Genomic DNA, 17799 nt, shown 5'->3' on the forward strand with positions numbered 1-17799 from the left:
GTGGAAGTTTCATTCTTCTAGGACAGTGATACGTATCGTAGAAAAATAGTTTCCTAAAGGATATTTATTTAAAGGAATCCTATATTCGTTTTGATCGATCACATTTTGCTTCAGTATAATTAATACAAAATAACAGTGCCTAACACACTCACGCGCAATAAAGTTCAAACTTGTACTAAATACAAACAATCAAGGTAAGTCATACAATAGATCGTGGGGTAGACCGCGCGAATTTTTAAATCCTTCGAATATTATATATGTATTGTTACAAATATAAAAATGTTTTAATGTTATTTTTTAGACAAAAATCTGTTACAGAGTGTATTGTACGTTACGCAATTTGTTTTAATCGAAATTTAAAGTAACTTTGTACGTAGAGACAATGAATATACGTTTACGTTCGTTCAAGGTAACTTTTATTTTTTAAATTCATTATTCCGAATTTATCAGCTGTTATAAGTACTGCAGTAAATACCGTGTGGACGTTAGTTGGTTGAAAAATTACGCGGTGGACATATATTAAAGCAACAGAAAAATGGAAGTAAAATTCATGTACACTAAACAAAATCCGCAAGAAACTGCAAATCCAATTAGTCGATTACTTTTTGGGTATAATTTTTATAATATTATTTTATACGTTTTAAAAATAATTGTATATTATTTACGATGTTTGTTATAATATTTTAGATGGATGAAGGACATATTCATGAGTGGTACTAAAAGGGATCTCACGTTAGCAGATCTATATCAGCCCTTAAAATCAGATACATCCAAAACAGTCACGGATCTATTACAAGAGTGAGCAACGCAATAAATTCTTTAAAGTCGCAATTAGCAATTTAGAATCTATTGTCACTATGAGTTTCAAATTTCGAAGTCCTACGTTGTTTGTTACTTATTTATCATTTATTTAGTAATTATATCTAGCCTTGCTCTTTCGGGTTTGGACGGACTTCTGAATTTACACATTCTACGTTTGTAGAACGTTCATTAGTTTTATTAGAAAATTTTAACATTCAGAATAATATGAGCAAGTGACAATGATTGATATTTTTAATTTTATCTAAATTCCATTTTTACAATAAAAATAAAAAGAAAGTTATTTGTTTTCTCCATTTGTTATATATAGATCCTGGAACCAGGAACTTCAAAAATGGGAACAAAAGGAAAAAGAAACGCACCATTACAAGCAATTAAGCAAAGGCAACGACTCTCCTCGTTTAGAAAAAGCTTTGATTCGTACATTTTGGAAAGAATATATCTGCATTGGCCTCCTATTCTCACTTCAATTCACAATTCTAATTATATTGAGCCCAATTATAGTGTCGTGGATTATCACCTACTTTAGAATCAGTGATGACATCAAACCCATCACAAAAAATGAAGTTTTAGCTTATGTTGGTTATCTAATAATGTGCTTAGTAATTTCAGTGTTTATTTTGCATCATTCTACTCTACTATCGCGAAAGATAGGCATGAAGATGAGGATCGCTTGTTGCTCGTTAATTTATAGAAAAGTAAGAATTAAAATTTTCGTGATTTTATTAATTTATTAATTTTGAAAGTTTGTATAATTATAGTTTGAAAAGGTATAATAGAGTAAAAGTAATTATTCAAATAATAAAATATTTGTTAAAAAATATCATAGGAGTTTTTTAGGTATGAATGATGCATCGATAATTAACATTTTATCGTCAATATATCCTTCAAAGTATATTGATAACGTAGTTAACATAAATTAACGGGTTCGCTTACGCTGATTATAAATACTATTATTGTAGCTGCTATCGCCGTCATATAGTCTTCGCTAAATTAAAGATATCCTTGAGCTTTCAAAATTTTGTTCGCTTGACGTGTATATTTGTGGTATATGTTCCTGTTGTAGATACTAAGGCTTAGTAAAAACTCCTTGTCTCAAATCAGTTCTGGTCAGGTGGTAAATCTACTCAGCAACGATGTCAGTCGTTTCGACGAATTAACTTATTATTTAAACTTTCTCTGGATAACACCCATTCAAGTAATTTTAATTACAAGAGAGATATTTCTTCAAATTTTTATATTTATTTTTAACTTATCCTCCTGTAATTAATTTCTAGCTTACCGTCGTGACCGTGATAATGTGGCACAAAATAGGAGTTCCAAGTATAATTGGTGTCGGAGCTCTTTTGCTAATGACTGTTCCCACTCATTTTATATTCCTTACAATGACCCGACGATTTAGAAAAGTTGCCGCTTTCTTCATGGATAAAAGAATGCAGCATATGAATGAATTTATAAGTGGTATTCAGGTAACCAAAGAATAAATGTAGAAAGTTTAGATATTTGAAGAATTTTTCAATTGAATATTTTATAAATTATTCAAATTAAAAATGTTTAAGTGCTGTACTTTTGTGTCACTCTATAGAATCGTATAATTTACGTATGTCTATATTTAAACACGTCATAAAAAATTCGATATCTGTCCAGGTAATCAAAATGTACGCCTGGGAAAAGCCATTTGAAAAGATCGTTACAGCTGCACGATCCATTGAAATCAAGAAAATAGGAAATACTTCATACGTTCGTGCGGTATATCTGGCCCTTATGGTTTTTACAAATCGTATAATTCTGTTCCTAACTCTCCTATCGTACGTTCTACTGGGATACAATCTACAGCCAGAAATAACGTTCATGTTGTCTAGCTACTTCGAGATCCTTCAGCTCACAACCACGCTATTTTTTCCTCAAGCTCTTCTAATGGCTGGAGAAACATTGGTGTCCATTAAAAGATTAGAAGTTGTTCAAAATATAATTACAATACAATTATTTTAATACAATCGCTTATCTTTTACTAAAAACAGATTATCCCTCTTTTTCCAGCAATTTTTATTATTAGAAGAACGATCAAATGAAGGAAGAATGCTTGGCCAAACTCATCCAAGCGGAGTCTTAAAGTTTAAGAGAAGAAAGACAAAGGAAGAAAATGTAGAATCTATTAGAATAATGAATGGAAACCAAAATTCGAATTTAAACAATGTTGATGAACAAGTACAAGTTTCGATAGTATTGGAACGAGTATCGGCGAACTGGGTGCTCAAGCAACTGCCGCCCACTTTGTGTAACATTTCTATGAAGATCGAAAATGGGGAATTGTGTGCTTTGGTGGGCCCAGTAGGCTCAGGAAAATCTTCGATTTTACAGCTTCTATTAAAGGAACTTCCTTTGGGAGCTGGAAGGATAAAGCTATATGGTAAACCATTCCAGGATGTTGAATACGATAAAGAAGGGTACGCGTCAAATATTCCGAATTTGAGGATTTCTTACGCCAGTCAGGAAGCTTGGCTTTTCTCTGGATCTGTTAGGGACAATATTCTCTTTGGACAACCTTATGACAAGGACAGATACATGGCTGTAAGTTCTACTGATATACTTTTTGTATTAAAAGTTGTAATAGATTCATTAAAAAGCTAATAATAGAGCTTATTCCAGAAGACAGAAATTGATTATTTAGTTTATTTAGTTTTAATAGATTATTAGTTTTTAATAGATTATTTAAAATGGACTATTGGAAAGCTACATATTTAATTTTCAAGTCTACCTAAGAATTCCACAAAAAATTTTATTTTAATACTTTTTAGATTTTCTAATTGTATTAAATGTAATTAAGTGATGTTCCGAGTTAATTATATGAAGAATCGATACGTTTTAGGTAACGAGAGCTTGTGCTCTGACAAAAGATTTTCAGCAACTCCCCTATGGTGACATGAGCAACGTAGGAGAAAGCGGGTCCTCTTTATCCGGGGGGCAAAAGGCGCGAATAAATCTGGCGCGAGCCGTTTACAGAAAAGCGGATGTCTATTTATTAGACGATCCTTTGAGCGCAGTGGATTCACGCGTGGCTAAACATCTCTTCCACAGGTGTATCAAAAACTATCTTCATGGAACGACCAGAATTTTGGTCACCCATCAATTGCAATTTATCAAACAGGTTGACACCATTGCAGTATTGGATCGCGTAAATATTTTTATTAAACAAAAATAACTTTAATATAATTTATTCATAAAGAATAGTTTTAAAATTGTGACATAAACTTTCTACAAATTGAAAAAAGAATTGTTTCTAATCATCTTCCGTATTTTTCAAGGGTTGCATAAGCATGTATGGAACGTATGCAGAATTATCCAAATTTAACGAAGACTTTGTAAATATGATGAATCGCATTAAAACATCAACGGAAGCTAGAAAAGAGAGCGAAATTCTAGAAGCTTCTGAAAACTCCTTTGCGGAGAAGAGACCCAGTAGAAGTGGTGTCCGTAGATTGTCTTCCGTAGTATCCACTAACAGTAGCGTGGTAATTATAATATATATTTTGCAACGTTAAGAAATTAGTATCTGATATAATCATTTTTAGGTTTCCTACGACTATGAAGACAAAATATCAGCGCCAGATAATGATGAAGCTATAGCATCAGGTCGTGTCTCCAACAAAGTTTACAAGAAATACTTTCAATATGGTGGCTCCATTTATGCACTACTCACTTTATTATTTACCATAATTATATCCCAAGTAGCAACTAGTGGAAACGATTATTGGGTTTCCTATTGGACGAACCTTGAAATCATAAGAAATTCCTTAAATGAAAGCCAACCACTTAAACCTCAATATTCGCTTTACTTAATGAATAACACGATACTGTCGCATGTGTTCACTTTGGACAAATATGGTCTCTTAACTACATCTAACGCCATATATGTGTATACCTTTTGCATCATAGCTTGCATCGTGACAGTATTCGCTAGGAATATATCGTTCATGAAGATTTGCATGAACGCTAGTAAAAATCTTCACGACACGATGTTCTCTAATATATTGCAAGCGACGATGACCTTTTTCCATCGTAACGCTTCTGGTAGATATCGCTTTAAAATTTTCTATATAGTAGAATTTATTAGTGAATTATCATATATATTTTAAAAGTGTTTATTTATGTGAAAATGTCAATGTAAATTAAATGATGTGAATTTGTTACTACAGGAAGGATTTTAAATAGATTTTCCAAGGATATGGGTTCCATGGATGAAATATTGCCGAAGGTGATGTTAGAGACCATCCAAGTATTTCTTGTGATAATCGGCATTAATTTCATGGTAGTAGCCATGAATTATTGGATGCTCATTCCACTAACGGTATTTCTTATTCTATTTTATCTTACAAGGAATACGTATCTAAGAACCGCTCAAAGTATCAAGCGTCTTGAGGGTATAGGCAAGTATTTCATAATTAGATTGCGAATATTTATGCATTTTTATGAAATATCAAGGTGTAAAAACTCAAATTAATTATTATAATATTTAATGGATGAAACAGGTTTCTGTTTAGAAAAGTCTATTTGTAATTAAGTCTGTTATATTATTTATATTAGTCTATTTATAATTAATTGTTATAAATATAATTAATTAATAAAAAAAATTCATTATAAAGAGCTACATAATTCTAATAAATCTGCAGCAAAGAGTCCAATATTCTCCCATGTAAACGCTACATTAAGTGGATTAACCACTATCAGAAGCAGTGGCTCGAATATCGTGGAGTTAGTGCAAAAACAGTTCGACGATTTACAAGATGTGCATACAGGTGCATGGTGCATGACCATAAGCATCCCTGAAACTTTTGGACTGTATCTAGATTTTGTCGCGATAATGTTCGTTGCGTGTGTCTGCTTGTCTTTTATCCTAGTGGATACAGGTAATATAGAAGAAAAGAAATTAGAATTTTATTTTTGTAAATTTTCACTTAAAATGTGTTTGATATTTCTGATCATAGGTAACGTCCTTGGTGGTAACGTCGGTTTAGCTATATCGCAGTCGTTAATTATAGTTGGCACTTTGCAACACGGGATGAGACAAAGTGGCGAAATGATAGCTCACATAACATCCGTAGAGAGAATCTTACAATATATTAATTTGCCTAAGGAAGATCCATGGACCAGCGACAATCCACCACCAGCAGATTGGCCAAAACATGGACAATTGACTCTGAAGAATGTTAGCATGAAATATGACCAAGATGAAACTCCTGTATTAAAGGTGATGAGACAAGAACAAATATTATGCAAGAATTATTAGACGAATATTATTTTAATGGAATTATGAAATTCTAATTATTTATCCGTAACTTCTTCTATTTTCATAGAACTTAAATTTGACGATAGAAGCGGGATGGAAAGTTGGTGTCGTAGGTAGAACTGGCGCAGGAAAATCGTCTTTAATATCAGCGCTTTTCCGGCTATTTGCCGAAGGATTGCAAGGAGAGATTAAAATTGATGGGAGAGATAGTAGTACATTAGGTTTGCATGAGTTACGTTCGCGAATATCGATTATTCCTCAACACCCATTTTTGTTCTCCGAATCATTGCGTTACAATCTGGACCCATCCCATATTTATAACGACGTGCTATTATGGGATAGTCTTCGACAGGTCGAATTGAACAATCTTGTACTGGATCAAAGGGTAATGAATGGCGGAAGTAATTTGAGTATTGGACAGAGACAGTTGATATGCTTGGCTAGAGCAGTTTTAAGAAACAACCGAATATTGGTCTTGGATGAGGCTACAGCTAATATCGATACGCAGTAATTTTAATATCTTGTATAACTTTCACGTTCACTAGAAATTTTAGTTTCTTATATATTTAACTATAATTTTTTTAAGCACGGATGAACTAATTCAAAAAACCATAAGAACGAGATTTGCTGACTGTACTGTCATTACAATTGCTCATCGTCTGCACACTATTATTGATAGTGACAGAATTATAGTAATGGACAACGGTTATATAGCGGTACGATTCATTTTAAAATTAACTGGAAATATGAACACGTATAGGTGCCATCGAGATCGTATCATTGACATACTTGTTTACTTGAGAATAATAGAGATTCATCGAGATCGTATCATTGACATACTAGTTTACTTGAGAATAATAGAGATTCATTGAGATCCAATAATTTATATTCTAGAGTAAAAAGACTCTAAATTGGTAACTATAAATACTGAATTGTAACATAAATTTGTTTTGTTTTTACACATATGTGTTCATACTTGAGTTCAATAATTTAAATTGATTGAGAGAAATAAGAACAGGGCTTTGTATTACAACTTTATATATATATATATATGTGTGTGTGTGTATATATATATACATATTTATGGATTAACATTATAATATATGTTATATCTATTAAAACAGGAATTTGGTTGCCCTCATGAATTATTGCGAGACAAGCCCGAAGGAATTTTCTCGAATATGGTAAACAACACAGGAGTAACTATGGCACAATCTCTTCGGGAGCAAGCACACCTGTCTTATTTAAAGAACACTAGAGAAATAAGTCTGGAAGACGATACGACAAATATAATCGCGCAGAGCTCTCTTTAAAAAGTCTCAAAATTTAAAAATCTAGTAATGTAAGAAATACATATAGTGCAATGATTAGGGTAGATAATTAGGGACTATCTGAAATTTCTCGTATTTATTTAAAATTGAAAGTATCGATACAAACGTGTGCTCAAGGAAAATCAATAATTCTTTCTTCTCTTCGCACTTATATTCTTCGCCTCTGCATTTCACCACAATCACTTCGTCATTAGAATAACAGTTTATGAACTGTAATTGCATCATCGACATAATGACATAGAGTTTCAAGAAAATGAATTGGAGAAACATGATTACGTAAATTTGAATTAATAAAGATTAAAATACATTTCTGCAAAGAATAGAACTTTTGTCGTTTTACAATCCCCTTACTGTATCTCTTTCTGATTCTATTTTTTTTCTTGAGGCAGTGATAGAACTGAACGTAGAAGATTGTACATGTTTTCCCCTGGAAGGGTTTCTAAATAAATTAATGAAAAGAATAGAGGAGAATATTTTTAGAATATGTTAACTCGTATGGTTTGGCAGCTAGTTCTACGATTAAAGTGTAGTGGAATAATCGGTAATGTCACTCTTTACTCTTAGATGAGATTATGCGCGACCTCGTGTCATTCTTATTTTGTAAAAGGCAATATGTTCTGTACTCTATTCTTTAAGAGTAAATCCCTTAATAATAGATCAATTTTTGTTTATTCTACAAATTTTAAACGAACGGGTACACGATCTGGGTATAAGTCTTAAATATATATATATATATATATATAATATTTGGATTCTTTTTCCTCTTAAGTAAATTCGTTACTAAAGTAGAGCCTAGTATAAGTATACTCTTTTTCTCTTTTACTCTTCATAAAATGTATTTCTCTCAAAACTCTAAGTCGTGTATTTGGATTAGAATAGTTTAAAGGAGACGACACGCGGTATCGAATTCTCCCGTAAAAGTTTCCTTGTTTCTAATACTCGCTACTTATATTGAGCTACATGGTCTGCGTAAATTAATATCACTCGGATATCTGATTACATAAAAACAACACAGCCTATATAAAACGAAACTACGTCAAATTATTTATATGGAATGGTAAAACGATGAACACACATCCATTAAAATAATAATACATAGTGCTTCTAGTTAAGATATAAAATTCTGAAGAATTAATTTTCTGATGATCGAAGAACAAAATATTAAAAATCTAAAACCCTTTATCTTCTTTTGTTTTTTTTTATATACATGTCATTATGCTCTTTCTGCAGAAAGCAAATGAATAAAATCATTGTATAACGCGATGTATAATACCATATTTAGATATCACAATTAGAAATCTTTTAAGCAGACCATGGTATGTACATTCAGTTCTCATATATTATTACATACATGGAAGTGCATCTTTTTTCATATCGAATCCATTTCACAATTCCGAAATTCGTTGCGAATTTTCGAAAATGTTGTCATTACTCTTTTCTTTAAATGTATAGGAAGAATGGTTTATAATCACGATTGTTGTAAAACATCTTGTAAGAATTTTAGAAAAAAGAAAAAAGATAAATTTTGCAAGGAATTCACGTATAGTGTGATACAGATCCCAGGTATTAGATATTCCACTTCTAATTTGTATGTACGTCCTCTAAAGGCTAGATATATAATACATTAACTGTTAACTTTCGAATAGCACTTATCATTACGTCTTTTGCTTTTTCTTTTTTCCTTTTTTTTTTTTTATTTAATCGCCGCATCTCGCAATTTTACTTTCAGTCCTTATAGTGATGCTTAATTTATATCCTCTTACTTGATATATTCATGTACCATAATCTATTATCATAGTTACTTTGAATTAAAAACTATGTTTGATTTATTCCTCTGAATCGTAATTCGTGCATCTAAGATTAAATTTTTCGCTTTAAAATATTCAATTGATTAAATCGTTCGTGTACGAATCATCTAATTATAAATAACCGGATAGGCGAATATCTCCTTCCCTTTTATTCAAATAATACGTATTAGTTGTTCAGTTGTAACAGCAATTATATTTTAATAACAACATTTTAACATTATCGAGTGCTTTATAATCGTAAATTATATCAGTATCTTCCAACACTTTGTGTCACAGCTATGTTTAACTTTATTTTGTAAGTGCATCTATAAACTGTAGTACTAAATATTGTATAACAGCGATTTTTATGAATGATCCTTCTTTTTTTTATCATTTTTAGAATATTTTCAGAAATATCCTCTAATTCCTTCTATTTTTCTATACTTTATTTAGTTCGATTGGTTTTCATCTGGTTAATAAGAATATATTTTACTAACTTGTATATATTGTTGCAAACTAGTTAGTTAACTTTTAAAGAAACGTAAATTGTAAATGAATAAATACATAAATATGCAATAAGAGATACAATTTCTAAGATATTGTGTACGATCATAAATGAATTCTATTTATCGAAATCGCAAATTAAAATGGAAAATTAAGTAATTAATATAAAGAAATGAAGAAAACACTGTTATATAATATTGTACCATAAATTTCAACTAATTCTTTTTCGTTTCCTTCTTTTTTCTCACAATCTCTTGTGCGCTGGAACTTGACCTACAATTGTTCCCTTATAAATATAGTACTTTTGTAATATATTTTCTATTTAGCAAATGAAAAATAATAGATATCAATATCATCAATGTCGACAATTTTTGTTTAGCAAATTCAATAAGCTTTCAAGTTAAATAACTATTTTTACTTTTTACAGCTCTCTCTCTTTATTTCCAATGTAACTTATTTAAAATATATAATTAAATATCTGAGCAAAAGTCATAAAAATATGTTTAAAAATCTCAGGAGAAATATAGATACTGAACACGTTAAAATTAACTTTTTGGCATCGTCGATAGATGTAACTATGATTATGTAATCAATGTTGATCTTCCCATTTTTATTTAAATTTAACTTTGTTTCTCCTACATTAAAATATAAAAAAGTTATCCTCTTCTGCGTTTGAAATACTTCGTCTATTTTTTTTTTCTTTTCTATTGCTGCTAAAAATGTTATATCAGCTAATCGAAATTAAAATATCTTTTTCTTTTTGGCAGTTACAATATTCTTTGAGCAATATGTGTGATATTTTTTAAATTATAGATTTATTCCTGTATATTATATTAATTGCATTTACTATCTCTCTGGTTTATAAAACATCGTGTCAATGAATGAAGTTACAGTGTCATAACGTAACTTAGCCGTACACTTTTGGTATACAATTTTACATTATACCTTCAGAAGTATTCTAGTTTTTATAAAGCAGTTTCTGTGACGATGCGTATTACCATTCACTTCTCACTATTCATACACTCATTATGCATGAATGAGAACACTGATACTGCCATCACTCTAACTGTCCGTACAACAAAGTGATAAGCTACGTTATTCAAACTTGAAATAGTTTTCCAAAGAAACAGAAAGCATCGTTTTTGCGTCCCATCCCTATTGCACTGTTTAATCGTGATAACACGTTACAGTTATATGTAGTATCTAAAAAAAATAGGAACATGTAAACGAACAAATATTTATAACAATTACAATTAAGCAACAGCTGCAAGTTTAAAATATATAATGAATTAAACGTAACAAAAAAATAGATAAATGCTATTTTAGAAAGAAAGATACTTCGACATTTGGTTTACGATGCCTGGGGATAGTGTTAAGTTAGTGGACGGTAAAGCACAGAGAAATATTGCTAAACGGTTGTTTCCCGGTCTACATGGATATATTCCACGAAACCGGGCTGTTGTTGTCAGGATGCTGCTCCCAGTAGCGTCTCCTCTGTCGGCGCTCGCCTCGGTCTATTGCTTTTTTTTGTACCCTTATAGTGAAGTCTTTTCGTACGCGCTTTTGACCTGGAATAAAAATAAAAAATTAATAACTATATAGGCTCTCTCCTTTCTCTCTCCCTCTCTCTCTCTCTCTCTCTCTCTCTCTATCTCTCATGCTTTGTGATAATACCTGCTAATCAGTACCACAAAGAAGCACGCAAAGGCAGCGATAATTCCAGCGACACCGGCTAATACCAGCCACATTTCCGAAGGTAATAATCCAAGTAATTTCGCCCCGTTACCACAATTCGCCTCATCGTGCCCGGACGGACAATGAGCTCTCCCATCACACCAAAGACTCGCGGCAATGCAAGCGCTTAATTCGGGACACTTATGGGGACAGTCTCCGTTAGCCAATGTCTCATTCTCTATTCCTCTTTCGGGTAAACGTAGCTGTCTACGTAATGCAGCTCTGCTCTTCGAAATTTCTAACCACGAGGCTGCAGCCTGACCAGATTCTCTTGCAACAAAGTCCAACAAAAGCGCAGGAGGTCGTGGTGGACCTGGCCATTTACCCTCGCCGGTGCCTCCTAGCCACTCTTCGGAGAAGACGTGAACGGTGAACTCTCTTGCACCTGGTTCAGCGGGACACACTACTTTTAGAAGTTTTGGCGGCCAACCGGAGTAAAGGAGGATTCTGTTGGTGGTTGGACATTTGCTTTGTTCGTTCATTTCTGATATCGGCGATGGTTCTAGGGGCAGAAACCAGCCCCAAGTTAAAACGAAAAGGGACCTATTTTCGCGTGCCTCCACTAACCATGGAAGTCCTTCGCAATAAATATCCGGTCTCGATAATGGTGGAGCCACGAATCGTAATTCACCACCTGCAAAAAAGAGAAATTGTTAATATACTTGAATAATCTGTGACTGTGATGACAAACCAGTACAAAACTGTATAAGGTTTTAAAATTATAACTTTTTATTTTATGAAACAAATTGTGTAATTAAAATTGTGTTTACTAAATATCTTCATAATGACTTTACAATAATAAAAATAGAATTCAAATTAACGATAAAATAAAATCTTTAAATTACTTATAGAGATAAATATAATATACAATTTTGTACATGTTTTCTGTACATTGACAAATTGAGTAATGAAATAACAACCTTCTCCGCGTACTCTTTGCTTTCTGGGACACTCGGGTGCACGAACAAGTTCGAAGCTAGCATAAAAAAAAAGAGTTTCAAAGTCTTCGTGCGGAGCTTGTTGTTCGATTAAAAACGTAATCTCTAAAGCTCTGCTCGAAGAGATGTGCGTCAATGGAAGATGCGACGTGTTATCACATAAACAAGCTCTCGGAAGCTTTACATCCCGCCAGGGCGCTTCGTATAAAACTAAACGAGCTTCTCTGGAACCCACTTCTTGAACACAACGTGGTCGGCCAGTATGAGGGTCTGGCTCGCTCGTGCAAATGGTAGACTCGCCTAGACTGACGTTGTGCAACGTCAATCGCACCCTCTCGTCCGCACCAGCCTCTATACGATATCTACAGTCTAATTTTGGGGATCCACCTCTTCCAAAAAGACGAACATCACGAGGTGATGTTACCTCGCCGCTTCGAACTTTGCGCCATACTCTGCTGCAAACTCCGTCTCCCCAGGGTTCGCCAACTTGAGTGGTCGAAATAAATTCATACTGTGCCTGTGCGAATAAATAGGATAATATAGAAAATGATAGAATATGTCCTAATAATTTCTCGATAAAGATAACACCGAATTGGGGTCAATAACGATGATATTATTAGCTTACATTAAAGTTAACCGTATGAAGTGCAGTACCCAACAACGTTTCCATACGTAACGTTAAAGATGGCGCGACTGTGATGTAACTTTCATCCTCTGTACACGGCCTCGTGCTTCTAGTGACATTCCTCAGAGCCGCGTGTGCACACAGCTTAGGTGTGTCGTCACAAAGCGTGGCCATTGGAAGTCCAGTGGACGGTGTACCATCCCAAAATATCAGCTTTATCGCGCAAGGTACATCCGACTGAGAACTGGCGTTGTTCTCGACGCTACCCGTTAAGTCCCGTTGCGAGTACGAGGAAAAGTAAATCCACACTCTGTCCCCAGCGGATCCTTTGATATTCCAAGTACAGCTGGAATTTGGTGGCAGTGCGTGAAGCGGCGCTCTCAGTACGCCGCTCCTTTTGTTAGTACCATTTACAAAAAAATGGCAACCTTGAGGGCCCTTGGCGTAGTCGAGGCCATCAGAGTCGACGTAAACTACTTGAATCTCGAGTTCAAGCCTCAAAGCAGAGGCACCAAGGGGGATGGCTATCGGGGAACTTCGGAACTCCACTTGCATAGTTGGACCTCTGGCAGTGATCCTGGGTAAAGGTCCCCCGCAATAAACCAATAAAATCGAATCTTCTGGTCTAACCCCGTCTCGAAAGATAAGATGATCTTTCTCCGGGCGGCAATCTTGCCATACACTTAAAGTACTATTGGCTGTGGTAATCCCGACTGGACCAGTCGGCGTAGATTTCACCGAAATCATAGCATGCTTACAGGTGGGCACCTCCTTCTGTCGTATAGTTATCGAGCAGCTGGCGTTTCTCGGATATTCCCCGGGATAGTTGGGACTCTGTAGTCTACACTGCTTCAAATGACATTCATAAAAGTTTCTAGAACAGTAAGTACCCGGCACGGGGGAGCCCCTTTCGATCGGAAGCTCAGGCTTTCCTAGTCTAGCCACGGCTTCGTTGCGCGCCACAAATCTGTACCTTAAACGAAATTCAAAAGGTACGCTGGAAGGTGCGTGAAACAATCGTATAGACGCCGTGACTGTACTCGTCTCGCTATAGTAAGAAGCTTTCCCTTCTCCAACTCCACACCACGAGCCACCCGTAAAGTGTCTACCTAATTCTGCTAATTGTAACGATCCTTCAGGACAGCTGGTAACGAAGCTATCAGTGTTTGGGTCTACTCTGCCCACGCTGAACGCATCCCACAAAAGTTGTACAAGTTCACCGTACCCCTGGCCAGCAGCGGTGAACGTTAAATGACAAAGGAATGGTAGACGTTCCTCGCTAGGTCTCGGAAGATCCAATTTGTATGTACGTCCTTCGCGTCCATGATACGTACGATTACAGGGTGTACACATCGCTGGCTCGTCACTATTATCTCCGCAATCATCTCGTCCATTACAGTACGCGTCAATCGGTACACAATGCCCATCCCGGCAAGTTAACTCGGCCAGACCGCAATCGCCAGCTGCCACACGGTCTGTCCAACCGAATAAAAGTATGAACAGAACTAGAACAGTTACACGAAATCGTTTGTAACCACCTCCAGCATCAGCTATCTCCTGTGAACAAGCGTTCATAAAGTTTTTCGTTGTAGATAGAGTAAGATTATTTAGAAAATTCGTAGTGAATGTTAAAAAAGATTTAACAACTATAATTAATAATTAGACTTCCTCCTATCTATGACTTTATGAGTATTTTCTTTAAAAATTGTTGTTCAAAAATTATTAATGTGTGAAATAGTGATGTAGTGATGAAATAATTTTTTGTTAATATCCTAATAGCATAGTTCAATAAATTACATAGGTATTCGTTTTACGGAAGTACTTCACAAATTTTATAATACGTTCAACCTACTTTTCGACATATTAACAATCAATTCTATCACTATAGAGCACTGTCACGTAAAAGGGGGGGAAAGAACCATTTACCGAAGTAGGTGAACAAGTTAAATCAAATACTTGGACCGCACTGTATAAAGGCCAAAAGTGTACCAGCAAACAATGCATTTCAATCCAGGAGATGGCACTTAATTACCTCTCTTATCTTTTATATATTTACACAAATACTTTGTACAAATAAAGATACTTCAAGCGTGAAATTTTTTCATCTTGATAGACTTCTCTTTATGATTGCTGTTTGTGATTTTAAACTGTCCTGTCAAACACTTACTATGGATAGCTCTATATACGTGAAGATAATGAAAAGCATACACATACATACACATTCAATGTTGCTTACATTAAACGGCGAATTTTATCACGAATGACTTCGTTGAAACGAATCGGAACGAAATCTCTCTCGAGATAAAATCTAGCTTTTGATGTGCTTTTCACTTTCATACTTATCTGTATGCATTCTTGCGTGAAATCGTTTTTTATTTTTCACGATATAACTTAAGATACATTACCGGTCTTTTTGACACCAAATACATGTAGATCTATATTAACATATTTGTGGCTGGAAATTTTAAAATTCAATAATTTTTGTAGTTAATTTCAAATATCATGAATTAATAATAATAGTTAGACTGCAGATGTTTATGCATTTTAAAATAATTAAAAAATTTAAAGATATATAGAATACACTTAATATGCAAAAATATAAAAGATATCCAAAATAGAGGTTATTGCGGTATTTAATGGGTGGAGCAAATCTCTATTTCCTGAGTTACATTCATAAAAATATGAAATTGCATAAACATCCGCATCTAATTGATTACCATAAAAAATTTCCCTTTCCTCGGAATCAACTAAGGTGAAAAAACCGAATAATACACCAGTGGCCATTAACATGTTTAGCACATCAGTAGTGATAAATAAAACTACCAGAAAAATTAAAAAGTTAACAATACAAAAATTACGTATATGATGATATATTACGTATATGAGATGTAAGGATATAATAATCTTCATAGAAAAAACAATGACAATGTTTATAGAGATCCAGAATGAGTGTGCCAACTTGTAAAACGATGCACGCAAAGGTTCTTGTTTAAAAAACATTTTTTGATTTATTAACGTGTGAATCCATTTACCATAATCATCTGTCAGTGAAACGAACATCACAACAGCAAGCCTGAATCGATGACACCAAATCAAAGTTCTACGCTCGAGGGATCATATGCCTGGAAAGTGGTTCAAGCACGTCGAAACCGTGACTCTTGACAATAATGACAGCCGACATAATTATAATAACGGATCACATTGTTAATTAACATCACCACCGAATTAATTTATGCTCACTAAATGTGCTATATAAAATAAAAAATTCAGTCACCAACACGAGAGATTCACTCTTTCGTTTTCTCTTCTTTTTTTTTTAGAATGTACTACACACTTAGTAACAATGACAAAGATATCGTAAGTCACAACAGAGAATAAGAGTTCGAAAGAGGGTAACGTTTATACGAGGCAGAAAGTCCAGTGACCGAATGCAACTCTACACTGTTAAAAGGTTGATGCGCAACTGCACACTGCACAGTAAAGAGAAAAGCCCGGAGGGCAGCTTCGCTGCAGGGCATACCGGGGTAAGGGTGATGGAACGAAACGGGGCTGAGCTCAGGGGCCTGGCACCTCAATGCATCGATCGCCGTTTGGTCCTTTTCTCTCCGTTTCAACGCCCTAAACCACGCTACGTATCGCACTGACGTAGCTAACGATCACAATACCCGGCTGCACTAGGTCTCTCGTAGTCATTAACCACGCTTTTCTTTAAATCACCCAAAATGAAAATGAAATTTCAGTAAATATTAAGTAAAATAATTGAGACAGCAGCTCCTCTGGGCTTTCTTATACAACAATTTACCGCTAATAATACTAGTTAATCGATGAATAATAACATATAGACTTTTTATGATTTTACAATTTTTAAATAAAATAATTTGTAATTTATAAAATTTCATTAATTTTGTTACCAAATTTGATGATGTTATTAATATTGGTATCTTGTGACTCATAAAATTGAACAAGAGGGCCCTAGCCACGGTTCGGAATCAAATCTGGTCAGCTACCAAGGGAGAGTCTTGTCCATTACTAAAGATTTAGAGATATAATGTGTTACCTAATACTCTCTGAGATATTAAGGCTTTAAAGTCAATACAATGGAATGAAAATGTAGTTAGTGTATTTAGTAAATGAGTTACAAATTGAATTTACTTATCTAAACGCGAATTCCTATTATGCGAACAAAAAATCATACGTAGTAGAGATGTCCTATGAAGAAAAGGACTATTTGAGATAAAAAATGATAAATACCAATACTTCGTCTTCTTTGTTTATTGATCCAATATGATACATTAAAATCATCATTAATCATAATCTTCTGTCCTGCATATTTGCCTTTTTTTAAATGGGGCATCTAAACTTCATACCCCGTAACATACTTGTAGTTGTCTGAAGGTTAAACGGGGGTAATAACGTTGCGTTATACCCTCAATACGCTTCGGCACGCGGATTAACTTCGCGCTTCAAAGCTCACGGAGAAAAATGCGAGCTACAACCCTGAGCGCTATTGGCGACGAATTGTAGGTCGAAAGGGATGCACACAGACAGAAGACGCAATAGTAGAGCAGAGAAATGAGCTCGCAGAATGCTCGCAAAAAGGGGAATAATAATACATTGAAAACCTATACATGCTTGAAACACTCGACTTTTGTTCTATTTTTTGGGAAGAAATTTATTCGATACAACGTTGTCTCTTGTCTAGTTTATAAGTATATGCATTGTACAATGAACATATTTTTTAAAAAGATAAAAAATTGAAATATTTTTCTTTTCG

The 17799-nt window shown here is 34.2% G+C and overlaps 2 protein-coding genes across 5 annotated transcripts; one reads left to right on the forward strand and one right to left on the reverse strand.

Moving 5' to 3' along the window:
- Nucleotides 1–8: 8 nt before the first annotated feature.
- On the forward strand, nucleotides 9–7898 carry LOC138178429 (ATP-binding cassette sub-family C member 4). 2 transcript variants are annotated; one of them, XM_069110283.1, is made up of 17 exons: nucleotides 9–194; nucleotides 451–609; nucleotides 688–798; nucleotides 1130–1517; nucleotides 1886–2017; nucleotides 2097–2288; nucleotides 2467–2778; nucleotides 2860–3390; nucleotides 3689–3994; nucleotides 4125–4331; nucleotides 4392–4890; nucleotides 5016–5246; nucleotides 5490–5726; nucleotides 5805–6067; nucleotides 6174–6613; nucleotides 6693–6822; nucleotides 7231–7898. In XM_069110283.1, the coding sequence occupies exons 2-17, from the start codon at nucleotides 536–538 to the stop codon at nucleotides 7417–7419; spliced, it is 4242 nt and encodes a 1413-aa protein (XP_068966384.1). In that variant the 5' UTR covers nucleotides 9–194; nucleotides 451–535; the 3' UTR covers nucleotides 7420–7898. The 2 variants fall into 2 exon arrangements, with proteins under 2 accessions (XP_068966384.1, XP_068966385.1); XM_069110284.1 differs by having other exon boundaries at nucleotides 14–194; nucleotides 2467–2775.
- LOC138178435 (uncharacterized) lies at nucleotides 7804–16714 on the reverse strand. 3 transcript variants are annotated; one of them, XR_011172703.1, is made up of 6 exons: nucleotides 14952–16714; nucleotides 13026–14582; nucleotides 12383–12917; nucleotides 11403–12096; nucleotides 11067–11296; nucleotides 7804–10931 (listed from the first exon to the last, which is right to left on the reverse strand). XR_011172703.1 is itself a non-coding variant. In XM_069110292.1 (5 exons), exons 1-5 carry the CDS (start codon nucleotides 16064–16066, stop codon nucleotides 11194–11196), a joined length of 2898 nt encoding a protein of 965 aa, XP_068966393.1. In that variant the 5' UTR covers nucleotides 16067–16714; the 3' UTR covers nucleotides 7804–11193. The 3 variants fall into 3 exon arrangements, 2 of the variants coding, with proteins under 2 accessions (XP_068966393.1, XP_068966392.1); XM_069110292.1 differs by having other exon boundaries at nucleotides 7804–11296; nucleotides 16058–16714; XM_069110291.1 differs by having other exon boundaries at nucleotides 7804–11296.
- Nucleotides 16715–17799: the final 1085 nt, after the last annotated feature.

The sequence above is a fragment of the Bombus flavifrons genome, chromosome 3 (genome assembly GCF_040668555.2).
Source record: "Bombus flavifrons isolate JBK064 chromosome 3, iyBomFlav1_principal, whole genome shotgun sequence".
In the NCBI taxonomy this organism is placed as follows: domain Eukaryota; kingdom Metazoa; phylum Arthropoda; class Insecta; order Hymenoptera; family Apidae; genus Bombus; species Bombus flavifrons.